This window comes from Ictidomys tridecemlineatus, chromosome 4, assembly GCF_052094955.1.
Source record: "Ictidomys tridecemlineatus isolate mIctTri1 chromosome 4, mIctTri1.hap1, whole genome shotgun sequence".
Lineage (NCBI taxonomy): Eukaryota > Metazoa > Chordata > Mammalia > Rodentia > Sciuridae > Ictidomys > Ictidomys tridecemlineatus.
In genome coordinates, this window is record NC_135480.1 from 1,967,928 (window position 1) to 1,982,857 (window position 14,930).

General features: G+C 41.7%; 1 protein-coding gene across 30 annotated transcripts in view; it reads left to right on the forward strand.

The window, feature by feature from the left end:
• LOC110597052 (uncharacterized) overlaps positions 1–14,930 on the forward strand; it is a 268,944-nt gene that overhangs the window by 124,323 nt on the left and 129,691 nt on the right. For 4 of the 30 annotated variants that reach the window (XR_013437311.1, XR_013437316.1, XM_078045356.1 and 1 more), the window contains one exon: positions 380–2,129. The exons of 23 other annotated variants lie outside the window; for them this stretch is intronic. Coding sequence is in view for 4 of the 7 variants with exons in the window: in XM_078045356.1 (XP_077901482.1) it covers positions 380–451 (72 nt within the window). In the remaining 3 variants the exon portion in view is untranslated. Of the gene's footprint in view, positions 1–379; positions 10,912–10,997; positions 11,516–14,930 lie in introns of those variants that run through there. 3 more of the 30 variants (XR_013437314.1, XM_078045354.1, XM_078045355.1) reach the window with 3 other exon arrangements.

The following is a 14,930-nucleotide window of genomic DNA, read 5'->3' on the forward strand; positions in this document are numbered from 1 at the left end:
AAATAGCCCAATATTATGTCAATATTTTGTTTATAAAGCTTTGCTCTCTTGTGGTCAGAAATTTTTTCATTTACTTCTTTTTCATTGTATGAATGATATATTGCTTATAAGATGAAACATCACAGATGAAATATTACAATCATTACAGGAAGTGTTATTACAATCAGGACTCCATGTTGTAATACAAAATAATTCATCATTAATGACCTGTCACCTACTTGGGACATACATTATTTCCAAAATATTCAATTAGTCACATCCCAAATTTGACCCTTTCTTCTAAATTTTCCTTGGTTCATTTATAGCAATTTCTAGTACATGTACATTGGGAAATTTCCTATATTCCATTAAATATTAATATGCTCTCTCATTTTTCTAGATGTTAAAGAAACAACACTACACTGCCTTCTTTAAGCTCTACAATACATTAACAGAAAATTGTTGCCAGTAATGGTGAGTTGACCTCCTTTATCAAAAGTGTCATTATTGTTGCTAATTTTTGTTGGAAAACTTTATGTCTTTATATCAGTAATTGCTAATTATGTACATCAGAATGGTTACACTCTCCTCATTTTTTTAGGCTGGAATGTTCTGCCTTTTGCTGATACATATGCATCATTAACGGCTGATGGTTGCACTAAAATTTTTATCTTTAACAGGCATGGACATTCATGTTTTATATCTCACTTATGGAAATATTATACATCTCCAATACTTACAATTTTTCTCCTACTATCAAGTTGTATTAACAGATTTTTTATTTTAGCACCAATTTCTTTTCACATGTTTTATGATGGTTGAGTCTCTGTTATGTCACGACTTTATCTCTACCCTTCCTCTTGTAGTTAGGTTTATGTTGTATACAGATGGAGGTAAGCAAAGCAGGTAGTATCTGTTTTTATTAATGATAAATTCCTGGACCTCTGATGGAAAGTAACAGAAGAGATACACCTGTGAGGTCCCTTTATTTTTTATTTTATTTTCATCAAAATCATCACTCACTAATGAATATGTTTTCCATTTCTTCCCAACAGGCTTGTGCCATTGTCAATAACTGTTCTCACTGTATGCCCTTCTGGGACCCCATGTGGGAATCTGTAAATCCATGGGGCCTACATTCTAATGCACTTTGGGAAATGGACATTATCCATTTCTTTGCCTTTCATCCTTTTTGCTTTCTCCATGTTTCCATTAAGACTCATTCTTCGTTCATTTGAGCCAGTGCCCATAGGTCTGAAAAGGTACATGTTTGCATTTCTTATTTATTACTCTGCTTTGACACTATGGGCAAACCTACTCTTTTAAAAATGTATTCATTTTTAAAATATATGCCCCTTCATATATATCCTATGCTTTTGCATAATTTTGTACTCATTGGATTGACTGTCACAGCTTACAAACAAAGTATGAAATTGGCCTGTGATAGGATGAAAAGTAATGATCATAACTCTATGGAAATCAATATGCTAAATGAAGAACAAAAAATCATTAAGTCATTCTTCAATTGGGCTGCAATTGATTATTTATTATTATTACGTTATAAAGGTGTAATGATCATAACAGTATGACTTGCTTTAATTTAAGGGACAATAATAACTCCATTTCAAAAGAGTTAGATTACCTTAAAGACATCATTAAAAAGGTCCAACAGTATTATGAAAGTTTACATATACTGGATTGGTTAACCATGTGATTAACCAATCTTACTTGGATTAAACAACTAGTTATAGGTGACTGTTTACTAATATTGGGATTGTCGTTTTGTTTTTGTTGTTGTTGAAGCCTATCCTATTTTTTACCTCCACCAAATGAAAAACAAAAAAAAAATGTTTATTTTTTAAAAATGTAATCCATCCAAAAGGCCACAAAAACAAAAAAGGAGGAGCTATAAGTGTGTGACTGTGGAAATGTGCTAAACAGTAAGTGTCTCTGGTGAGCAAACTCCCAGAGAATAAGAGGTGTCTTGTTTCCCACAGCTGGAACATTCTGCAGTTTCTCCCAGACACTATTACCATAACTAATGCATGCTCAACCAGAACATCTAATGTACTAATGGTGCATTGAGCTAATGTAACCTATCAGTATAAATAAAGACAGCTGCTTAGACAAGCAGCCATGTTGCCTCTGCATCTTGCTTCCATCTCCTTTTGTTTCCTTACAGTCTCAGGACCTTCTCCAGAGTTATAGATGTGTGCACCCCAATATTCAAAGTTTACTGGGTTCTTTGCCTTCTCACGCATCATTGGAGCTTAGCAACATTGCCATGTTCACAGTCATTCATAGTGCATGCCCCTGACCCTTCATGATGTTAAGGATTTTCTTCAATGTATGTAAATATCTTAGGTATTTTCTTAGTATGAGTGAGTCTCATGGCCAACCCTAGCATCTAAGAAGATCAGGGCCTACCTAACAGCCTCAGGAGAACCCAAGGACTTCTCCAGAATTTCAATCATGTTTAGAAAGGTCCTCATGGTCTTCATGGTGCTCAGATTATTGCCCAGGTTTTAGAATAAGGCTAAACTCCTACAAAATCTCAGAGAGGATAAGTTCATTTACTATTGACTCAATAGTGTTTAAAATCTACTCAGAGTATTAGGGGGCTAAGGATCTTCTTTAGCTTGACGATGTATGCATGGCCTTCCCCAAAATCTCAGTCATTGCATTGCCTTTCCAGATTCTTATTGAAGCATAGCACCATTTCCAAGGTCTGTAAGATCTCTGGGCCTTCCTGAAGGTTCTCAATAGGTGCCATTTGTTTCTCTAGGGGTTCAATGAATTTCAGAGCTATTTTCAGAGTCCCCTTTCCCTTTTTTAACACCTTCTCTATGAGGCTCAGTTCTATTCTTGGGATCTCAGTGATGCTCACTGCTTCTCCCAGCCTAAGAATTAGTCTCTGAATCTTTCCCAAGCAAATAGTAGGTTCAGGATCTTTCAGAGATTCTCATTGAATCCAAGGGAATTGCTCAGAATCTCTGGGAGCTGAGTGCCATTTCCAGCATCACAGTTGTGCTCAGCATTTTCCCCAGGATTTCATTTTATGTCAGGACCTTCCCAAGAGTAACAGTGAGAACTAGGGCTTTCCTTTCTATTTCAGCAGGTTTAAGGACTCTTCAAAATATCTGGTGGTACTTAGATTCTTCTACAGTATTCTAGATAACTAATGGCCTTCATTAATACTCAGTGGGGATTAGTGTCTTACCAGTGTGTCACTGAACTTCTGGGACATTCCCATTGTCACAGTGGTGGTGAAGGCCTTCCACATTGTGTTATTGATCCTCAGAGCCACCAAAGGTTTCTGAGTATAATCTCAGGGCTGTCTCCAACTGTTCTCAACTCTGAAGTATTCTGCATCAGGGTTATTTAGGCTCTTGTCTGTCAGGTCTGTTCTGCTGGAGAACGCTTCACCCATGACATCAGTGCAGTTGTAATAGGTTGTCCTGTTGTGATAGGCACAGAGTTGCTGGGTTTAGAGTCCAGACAACTTACACATGGCTATGTGGATTTTCACAGAACACGCCCTGGTATCTTTTATTATTCAGCCAATATTATCCTTTGTACTCTTATAATGGCAAAATTAATGAGGAACACGGACATCTAATTCTTGTTTCATAGCCAGTTTATTAGCTTCCAACACCAGAAGGGCCATGGCTCTAAGGGCCCATAAGCAAGGTGGCCAGCCTTGGGCTACAGAGTCCAGCTGTTTAGGTAGATAGGCCATTGGATGTGCCATGTTCCCAGCATTTGAGTCAGGACCCCTACAGCTATTCCTTACCATTCATGGACATACAGGAACAAGGCTTTGTGAGGTCAGAAAGTCCTAGTCCAGGTGCATTGGTGAGTGCTTCTTTAGTGTCCTCAAAGTCCTTTTGTTGGTCCCCCAAATAGCAGATTCTCTTTTTTACTTTGTGTGCCTTCATAGAGGGGTTTTGCCATAATTGAAAAATTTGGGATCCATACACAGCAGAATTAAGCAGCAAATCTCTGATTTGACAGCAGGTTGAAGGGACTTGAATTGAGCAGGTCACCTGTTTCCTCTTGTAGCCTAGTTGCCACTGACTCTGAGTCAAACAGAAACCAAGGTGCTTGACTTTTTCTTGACAGATCTGGGCTTTCTTTTTTGAAACTTTGTAACCAGACTTAAGTAGGAGAGTGAGAAGCCGCTGTGTTCCTTTTATGCCATCTTCTCTGGTTGTTATCCCAGCATTTCCATTTAGCAGGCCATGGAGTAATCATGGCCTGCTAAATGGAAATGCTGGGATAACAGGAAAGAATGATGAGTTTGTTTCCTGGGGCCATCTCAATTGTGGTCTCTTTCTTTGAAAGTGGGCCCACAGGTTGGGTCACAACCAAATGGTGAGCCCCAGTGTTCACCAAATTTCATAGGTTTGTCCCCTATAAGTGTTGGGCCCATAGGTTTCTGGGTGCCCAAAGAGGTGGAGCCCAGTCAGTCCTAGTCCTCATCATAATTTTCCAAAGTCCTCAAATCCCACAAAAATTTTCCATGACCATCATAGGGGTGCCTTTGTCATGAGATTCATGAGGGACACGTTTGAAGGGCTGGTATCATCCTTGAAGGACTTGGCCTCACTTATCCTGTTAAGAGTAGCAAGAACCCAGTTGGCTTTCTTCAGTGTGGGGTATTCATTTCTCCAGTGGCCCTCTAGATGGCAGTGGGTGCATTGGTTTAGTCTCAGCCTAGTCTCCGGGTGAGGAGGTTGGTCCAGACCATCCTTCATCCCTGCATCTGGTCCTGATTCTAATATTTGTTTTGGCTTTGTCCTGGTGGGAGCCCCTTTGGGTGACTCCTGGGTCTGTAGTAAGGGCAGCTGCAAGGAGAAACCATCTCCTTCATCCTTCAGTCTGCTTCTTGCTGGGTCTCTTGGTCTTGATTGACAAACACTGTGGTGGCCACTTCAAACAGCTCACTGGCATTCTTCCCAGTAAAACCCTCTAGTGTTCTGTAGTTTGGGTGACTGTCACTGTGTGCCTGTCCCACAATGATTGTGTTGTCCACCTGCTGGTTATCTGGTGCCTCAGGATCAAAGGGAGTGAAGAGTCAGAGGCTTCACAAGGTTGTTCATAGAACTGACTGGGCCTTTCGTCAGGTTTTGGAGAACTTCTGACATCTTGTTCATGATTAGGGCTCTCCTTCCCCTTCTTTGAAGCCTCCTATGAGGAGTTCTTGATATCTCTTTATCTTTTGGAGGTCTTCATCTTTTCTGGGGTCCCACCCTGAGTCTGTGTTGGGGAACTGGGCATGGGCATAGACTTTGATGTTGCCTTGTGCATCTGGGACCTATTATGTGGTTTCTGGAAATGAGGGGGCTGAGGGCACTGCCCATTGTCTTGGTGGTCTTGACAATGTCGGGTAGAGTGGCATGTAAGGAGGTGGGTTCTCTTTTGACTCACTGGGCAAAACTGGTTCTTTTTCTGCCTTTTCTTTGTCAGATTTTCTCTGCTTAGTTGCCTTTTTGGGTTGTCTTAGAGAGTGGTATAATCTGAGCTAACATCAATTTGAATTGTCTATCTAGACAGGTTCTCAACCAAGGGGGGTATTTCTAGGTCTTTCCAGCAATCAAGGGAACTATTCTGGGTGTCCAGGGGTTACAACAACTATTAAAAAGACTTTAGCAATGAGAGTTTTAATGAAAGATCCTCCTGGTGGCCACATCTAAGCTTGGCCAGTCTAATTCACAGAGAGAACACAACTGCTGAGTAAATTTCACCCATAGTCTCCCCTAACACTTTTCTTAATGTTTCACAACAGACATTCCAAGGGGTTTAAAGGATTCAGTTACTTTGTTTGCCTCCCATGTTCTACCTTGCATCAGTGTCACACACTTATCACAAGAATTACTTAATCCATCTCCAGCCTTTTTCTTCTTAGGGTCTTAAGGTCCTCTTAGCCTTGTGGGCCCATATCAACCCCCAACCTGTAGCTTCCACCTACATGTTCGTTGGTGCAATTCTGACATAGACTGTATGAGGTTCCATGGAACCATGAATTGGGACTTAGCAGTCACGTTGTACACAGGTCGGGTCTGAAATCTTCCCTGTTCTGTCTCATTTACACTTTCACACAGACATGGTGTTATGGGCCAGGCTGTATGAGCAATGACCAAACAGAATCCATTTTATCTTGAGACTCCATGTCATGTAAGTGAGAAAATTCTGCCTCTACCATCCTGATCCTTCTTAGAACACCCTGCTTAGAAACAATTTTTTTCTGTTCTTATACAATATAAAATTATTCTGGTTCCCATTTTTTGGACAGTACCCTGTCAGAGAAATATTGTCTAGATGTTAGTAACCATTGTTTAACTGTTACTCAAATGGGGTCATTTGACTTTCTTCTCCTTGTGCTTATGATTTTAGATATCATGTTGTTTGTTCAGTTTGAATTATAGCAAGAGCCTCTTATGATTAATGTGGTTTTGGACTATAAAGCTGTACTCTAACACTTGGAGGGGTTGAAGAGTATAAACTTGCAATCTTCCCCTTAGCGTATCAGCTGGTAAATCCAAACTACCAGCTGTTGAATAAATATTACATCTCCTGCTTAAGACAGACTCAGTGATTTATTGCAATCTTGCCATAACAATGGCAGAGCAACATTTTAAAACCCTATATTAAGCAACAAAAAGGGAGTCACGGTTTCCCCTATGATTGCTGACCCCAAACAGAGACTAACTAGGCAACTCCCTGGATCCTTTTTGACTCCAACTCCTTTTGGAGGTTATTCAGGACCCTCAGATGTTGAACAAGCCTCTCTCCCACCTATGTGGGCCTCTTGGTTGAAGTCAGATGGGATATGATTAAAGAATCTGGGACCTACCTGTTTGGTCAGGTGGTGCTCCACGTTCCCTATTCTTGGATCCTTATGGGTTCTGTTGTGCTTCAGGTGGCAGCTCTGAGATGTCAGGTAAGTCATTCCTCCTTCAGTCAGAGTTGCCTCTGTGGTGTGCTAAGGGGAAGCGATGTCCTCCAACATCCCAGACTCCAGAGACAAGAGAGGCAACTTCACCATTTCCATCCCATGTGGATTGCCAAATGATGCAGGACAGATGAGGCTGCACACAAGAGGAATTAGCAGAAGGTAGTTTATTGGCGACAGCTGGTTCAGAGTGTGGCTATATCCTAAAATTTCCTCCACTGAACCATGAGTCTAGAAACCCTTTGAACTTTACACCCACTGGGAGGAGGGGCTTGGATTTCCACTTTTGCTGGAGTCAAAAGTATCTTTTTTTTCTTTCACTTCATAGAGAGTGCTTTTGTCTCACTTTTTTTTAGGTTAGTCAGAGGTTATATTGTTTACTACAAAACCAGAAGTAACATCACAAAGTTTTTTGCCAAACTTAGGTTTTGTGAGACAGAGTAACAGGAAATAGGAAGTCTAACCACATTTGGGTTTTTTTTCAGAAATTTTTTTCTGATATTCTGTTAATAAGAACACATATGTTGAAGGTATCAGGAGAAGCTTAATTAAGATTCATTGGTGGAGGAGGGGGTGCCACTACACTCAGGAACTTCACGGGGTTTCAATAGGCCTTATTGATTTTTCCTGGGGCTCATGGAGTTTCAGAGCCATCCTCAGAGTCCTCTGTGTCTTCAGGATCTTTTACATGTTCTCCATGAGGCTCAGTGCTATTCTCAGAGTGTCAGTTTTGTTCAGTCCTTCTTCCAGCCTCAGAGCAAGGATCTGAATTTTCCCAAAGGAATCACTGGGTCCAGCCTCTTTAGGGATTTCTCAATAAATCCTGGCATTGCCCAGGGTCTCTATGGAGCTAAGTTTTATTCCCAGCATCACAGTGGTGCTCAGCATCTTCCCTAGTGTTTGACTGTGTGTCAGGGCCTTCCCAAGAGTCTTATTGAGGCCTAGGGCCTATCCTACTGATTCAGTGGCTTAATGAACTCTGCACATTATCTAGTGGTACTTAGATTCTTCCACAGTATCTTGGATAAAGAATGGCCTTCGCCAGTGTCTCAGTGGGGAATAATTTCTTGCCCAGTGTGTGACTGAAACTCAGGGAGATTTCCATTGTCACTGTGGTGCTCCGGGCCTTCTGCAGTGTCAGTGGATTTCAGGGTCACCAATGCTTCTTAGAGTGAGCTCGAGGCTTTCTCTGGGGTCTCAGTGTGGCTCAGTGCTTACCCCAATGGCTTATAGGGTCCCAGGGAATCTACAAATCTTTGTTTTTGTTTTTGTTTTGTTTTGTTTTGTTTTTTGTCCCTTCATCTTCCCAGGCTAAAGGCCTTCAATAGCTTCTCAGTGGGGTTTGGAGACTTGTTTAGCATCTAAGTCTAGTTGTTTTAGTCAGCTTTTTTGCTGGTTTAATATAAGGACATGAATAAAAAAAACTGTGGAGAAGGAAAAGATTATTTGAAGGTGCACAGTTAGAGGTCTTGGTGCATAGAAGACTGGCTCCACCACTCAGAGCTTGAGGTGAAACAGAAATCATGATGGAAGAGTGAAGCATCTCACAGGATGAAAAGGAAGTAAAGAAAGGAAACTCCATTCACAAGATATAAAATATATACCCTGGGCTTGGGTTGTAGCTCAGGGGCAGAGTGCTTGCCTTGCACACATGAGGTATTGAGTTCGACACTTAGCACTACATAAGAATAAACTAATAAAGACATGCTGTCCATCTACAACTACAAAAAATAAAAATAAAATAAAATATATACCTCAAAGAAATTCCCCCAATGTCCTACCTCTCTGGCCACACTCTATCAGCCTTCAGTTATCACTCTGTTAATTCCTATCAGAGAAATTACTCACTTATTGAATTAATGCTCTTAGGATCCAATCATTTCTTCTCTGAACCATTTGCATTATCTCACATGTGAGCTTTTGGGGGACACCCCACATCCTAAACATAATATTCCACACCTGGCCCCCAAAGCTCACAACCATCTCACAATGCAAAGTACATTTTGTTCATTCCCAAGACTCTCCATAGTCTCAACAGTTCCAAGACTGCTTAGAGTTCAAGTCCAAAGTCTTCTCTGAGGCTCAATACAATCTTTAATTGTGAGCTTCTATAAAATTAAAAGCAATTTACAATTACCCAATTTATAATAGGTACGAAGTAAACATTTTTATTCACAAAATTAGGGGCATAGAAAGAAGGGATAGGATCAGAAGAAGACCAAAATACAGCTGGTCAAACAGGACCTCTAGTTCTGTGTCCACATCTGAAACACATGGCATCAAGATGTTCTTCCAAAAGGTCTTGTGTATCCCTGCCCCTGTGGCCTTGTTGCTTGTAGTCCAAGTGGTTGTTCTGTGGGCCTGTCTCTGCTCAATTCCTGCAGCTTTCCAAGAATGATGTCCATGTTACTGGCATTTCTTAATGAGGAGGGTTTGTCTCCACTGCAGCTTCAGTTTCCTCCTCATATCTGCAGACTTTGACTTCTCAGGTGCCAGCAGGGACTCCAATCTTTTTGTGCTTTGTTTGGTTTCCCAGGCCTTCCTTTGAAATCAAGGAAGAAGCCTCCATAAATCCCTAACTCCAGCATCCTGCATTAATGCAGAACAATAACCTCATGATTGGTCCCAAGGACTGCCACCATGTTGAGCAATAACCAAGCCTCCAGGGACCCTGGCTTCAGAAGCCTCTGAGTGTTTGCGTAGCAGAGCCTGTGGAAAACACTTTCTAGGCCCCCTTGGGTGAGAAGGTTTCCCTCTGGTATCTTGTTAAGGAAATTTTCACCTTTACTCCCAGGATCTTGAGATGAGTGTAGACTTGATAGATTTTGAGAAGCCCTTAAGCCATCTTTTTTATTGTCTCTGTTCAAAGTCTTTAGCATTTTTGTATTGGTGGTAATAATTTTAACAACTGCAGCATCCTTTGCCTTAGTTTTATGAACTTTCAAGTTAACTTTTTCCAAATATTTCTGCCCGGCTTTCTGCCCCTGAAGATACAATAAATTTTGACAAAAGGTGCCAGCAATATCTATGTGATGGTCTGAATGCTATGCTGCCTACACATTTCTTGTACCACATAAGGAAGTCACTTCTAGGACTAGGGTTGTGGCTCAATGGCAGATCATTCACCTAGCATGTTTGAGGCACTGGATTCAATCCTCAGCACCACATTAATAATAAATAAATAAATAAAAGTAAAGGTATTGTCTTCATCTACAACTAAGAAAAAATAAAAAGAAAGTCCACCGCTTCTAAAATCAGCCCCACTGAAAGTCTCAGGACGTGGGCAAAATGCAGACACTTCTCAGCCAGAACATAACAAGAATGGCCTCAACTCCAAATTTTAATAATTTCCTCCATTTCTAAACCCTCTTGAGCCTGGTCTTCACTGACCGGTGTCCTGTTGCCATTCTGGTTTTCTGAGCTCCCACCAGAATCAGCCATTTATCTCTGCTTACAACAAAGCATTTCCATTTGCACTGCTAAACTTCTCAAAATTTCTCCCACCAATTACAAAAGGCTCAAAATGGTTATTAAATATGAGTCTTATAAGTATTTAGTCACAGAAATTACCCTACTTCTTGATACCAATGTATGTTTTAGTCAGCTTTTTCACTACTCTTACTAAAATAACCCACCAGAACAATCTCAGGGGAGGAAAAGTTTATTTGATGGCTCATGGCTTCAGATGTCTTAGTCCATAGAAGGCTGGCTCCAGACCTCAGAACTAAGGTGAGGCAGGACATCATGGTTGTTAGGATGGCCTTAGGCCTGAGCCTAAGCAACACCATTTTAAAAATTCCTGTTTGAAACCTGCAGTTTCATCAGGCACACCCACAGAACCCTGCAGTGTGGCCACAAAAAAGTTACATTTCTCACCCTGATAAACAGAGTGAAGCCCCTGGCAGGCTGTCCTGTTAAGAGGAACCTGAGAGATCATCAGGGTGGAGACCACCAGACCAGATGTTTCTGACTGCAAGGTAAATGATGTCACTGAGAAATCTGGTGGTAGCTGATAAGGATTGAAAGGGTAGTTAAAAGCTCCCAAATTTTGTATAAATAATAGACCAAATGAACAGGAATTCAGCCAGCCAAAACAAGGATGCACTCGGGATGGAGAGCCTGATGTGGACCTGACATCCCATCACTTGTCATCATTTCCTGAGCCTCTGCGTGATCCTCACCACTCTCAAACTCTACCACCTTATCAGGACCTTGGTGACAGCCACAACTTCTCTCTACGACCCTTCTCCTCAACTGGTCATCCACTTCATGCCAGGAAAAGCCTGCCTTGGTTCTGGACCTGATCATTGGGTCTGAGTGAGAGTGCATCTGCTGGACTTAAAGCCTAAGGCTTGCAGAGGAAATGTCTGTCATTAGACTATCATGATTAAGTGTTTTTTGCAATTCTTAGAATTAATCTAAAATGGTTTGCTGGGAATTAATTAATCTAGAATTGTTTGCTGTGAATTGATTATGTGTATTGCAGTGTCTAGCATTATGGATTGTCATTTTCTTGATTAAGAACCTATAGAATGAAATTGTCGTGAGTAATTTGAGTGAATAAAAAAAGCATTGAAAGGGGCAGAAGTGCATGGACATCCTTTATTTCTCCCCTCCACTGCATACATCTCAAATTTTCCCCCTTGTGAGAATGGTGAAAAGGTGTGGCAGAGGGAAGAAACTCACATTCACCAGATACAAAATGTATACCAGAAAATTATGTCCCAAAAGTCCCAACTCTTCCAACCACACCCCAACAGTCTTCAGTGACCACTCAGTTAATCCAAATGAGGGGACTGAATCAGTGAGTATTTTAAGGCTCTTAAGACACAATAATTTCTCCTCTGAAATTTCTTGTATTGTCTCATGTGTAAAAGTTTGGAGTACACCTTACATCAAAACTATAACAAGAGTTATATAGTTACACAGGGTCTCCTTGTGTCTCAGAGCTTGTTGAGATCAAAAATGAAGCTCATGGCTTTCTCATGCTCATTATTTGTCCTCAGTGCCTTCCACAGAATATCCATAGTACTGAGGGCCATTTGTAGAAATTTAGTGTGACTCAGACCTGTCCTTAGTATTTCAGGAATGTTCATATGTTTTCCATTAGTGTGATTCAAAGGCTTTCAAAAGTGTCTCTTGGCATTCAGTGTCTTCACAGGTATCTAATTTGGGTGCAGAACTCTTCCCAGTGTATCACTGGAACTGAAAAATTTTGCAGATCTCTAAAGAGCCTCACAGCGTTTCATACAGATTCAATGGAGTGTGGCACCTTGCCCAGGGCATCAGTGTGTTTCATGGTCTCCTCCTGTTTCACAGTCATGCTCAGAGTGTTTTCCCCAGAGTCTTAATGTTATCTTTGCTTTCCTTGGGTATTCAGGGGTGATCTTAGACATTCCCAGTGTCTCAGTGCAGTTCAGAATGTTCCCCAGGTTTTTCAAGAACCAAAAGCCCTGCTTAGGGCTTCTGGGGATCTCATGGCCATTACCATGCTCTCAGTGTTTGTCAGGGCCTTTTGCAGTGTCTGAGTCATATTAAATGCTATTCCCAGGATGTCAACTGGAATTAGGTAGTTCCTCAAGGTTACCATGCTCAGAGTTTCTGCCAGGATCTTAGAAAATCTCAGCAGTAGAGTTCAGTGTTATTCCCAGGGTCACAGGGTTGCTCAGGCCAGTTCAGAATCTTTTTGAGTCTCAGGGCATTTCCCAGGGTTACAGTGGTGCACAGAAACTTCTCCAGAGTGTGAGGGTGTCATTTTCTTTCCAGGCTCTCAGTGAAGCTATAGTCTTCCTAGGTTACAATGATGCTAAGGGCCTTCCCCAGAGTCTTAGTGATCCTGAGCACCTTCTTCAGGGTATCAGAGGAGTTCAGTGTCTTTCCTAGTGCCAATGGAACCCAGGGCCTACCCTAGAGTTTCAGGAGGACTCAAGGTGTTCTACAGAATTTCAGTCTTGTTTGAGAGGTGTTGGGGATGCAAATCAAGTCAAGATGGCACCTGGCAGTTTGCTAGGAGGAGTGGTTTATGAAGCAGCGTCAGCGAGCCATTAAGATGATGAGGATTCCTTATTGGTTGACTGCTGTATCTAGATGATGTTAATTGAGTCAAGCTGTGTGTAATTAGTTAGGTATATATACCTCTGCTGTCTGGCAGAGAACTGGTTCTGGTACCTTAGGAGTCCGCTACTTTGAGTTCTCACTCAGTTCCTGCTGAGTTCACTTGCAACAAAGTAGTTCCCGCTTCAACCTTCAAGTTGCTTTTCACCTCCTGGTTATTTGCCCAGGTGAACTGCAGCATGTGGTGGCCCATATGGGGAATGCCTGAAGCTTGGGGGTAAGTGACAAGGTAAACTGCTCGCCCCTGAGGGCAGGGCGAGAGGATGGGTGACCATTTCAAGAAACAGTGTATTCTTCTTTTGTTTCATTTTTGTTTCAAGCTGCCTGTCTCTATAAATAAATAGGATGGGAGAAAAGTTGTTCACCCTAGAGGAAGAGAGAGAGATAGACCACGGATGCACATGTCAAGAAAATAGAAAAATTGATACAATAAATTTTTGTTTCAGTTTTCTTTCGTGTTATCTTGTTGGGTTGCATTATCTTTGTAGCAAAAATATGGGATCAGAAATTAGTAAAAAACAAACTTGCCGAAGTCTGGCTTGGCACAAATCAGGAGCCCCTTGTCAAAAAGAAACTAACTTTATTTTTAGAACTACAAACGCCAAACAAAACAGCTCCAGGGAAAAACCCTCAGAGCCCAACTGCCACCACCGGCTTCCACAAGCCTCTCACCCCCACACCAGCCTCTCAACCTCCCACAATCCTCCTGCTCTTGAGGCCGATTGGCTGGGTTGCGTGGGCAGAGCCAAAGAAGTCACCCAATGAGCAGCTCCGTGGAGGAGCCAATCAGCTAGATGTTGCTGGGGCCGCTGTGAGCCAATCATCAGCTGGCAGTCTGAAGGGCAGGGAAACAGCCCAATGAACATCACCGCAGAGGAGCCAATCAGCTAGATGTTGCTGGGGCCACTGTGAGCCAATCATCAGCCGGCAACTGGAAGTTTGCTGGCAGCTGGATCATCAGCCGGCAGCTGGAAGTTTGCTGGGGCCCCTTTGGCTGTGGCTCTCAACACAAACTGAAAAAGTATTATGTAAATTGCTAGAGGAAGGAGGCACCCCAGTAAAACCAAGAACAGTTACGGCATACATTGATATGATACAAAAATGTAGCCCATGGCTTCTTAAGGAGGAGTTTTTTAAAATATCACAATGGAAAAATCATGGTGAAAATTTTAAAAAGATAGAAAAGGAAAGCCCAGGAACTCTGCCAGTTGGCACATTACCATTATGGACGTTGATACGATCTTGTTTATTTAGTCAAGCAGAAGACATTTTAGATCAAGTAAAAGAGGAAGTCTCTCGAGTTAGTCAGATAGGGAAAGAAAGTTTAGAGAAAGAAGGGCTATCAGGGGAAAAGTTACAATGGGAAGTTGCTACTAACCCCTTTCTATCACCAGACGGCATATGTATTCAACCAACAGCTCCACCTATGTATACGGAGACAATATGTGCTGGGTGGCCCTCAACCCCCATAGTTGATAGATGGGATCCTGAGACAGGACCTGAAAGACTAGCATGCCCTGTATTTGAGAAGGCAGGAAGGCAGTGAATTCACCATGCTTCATATTGTAAAACTGTGAAGCAGCTGAAAGAGGCAGTAATAACCTATGGTCCTCAAGCGCCTTTTACTGTAAATATGGTTGAATCCATTACAAATTTAAACATGACACCAGCATATTGGGCTAGCATGTGCAAAGCTGTGCTAAATGGAGGACAACATTTGTTATGGAAGGTTGCCAATCAGGAATTTTGTGTGTAGATGGCTAATCGAAATGCAGCAGCTGGTTATCCTCAGAGAAATCTAGATATGTTGCTAGGAGAGGGACCTTATGAGGGTCAGCAGCAACAAATTGGATATGATCCTGCCATTTACTCACAAATTGCT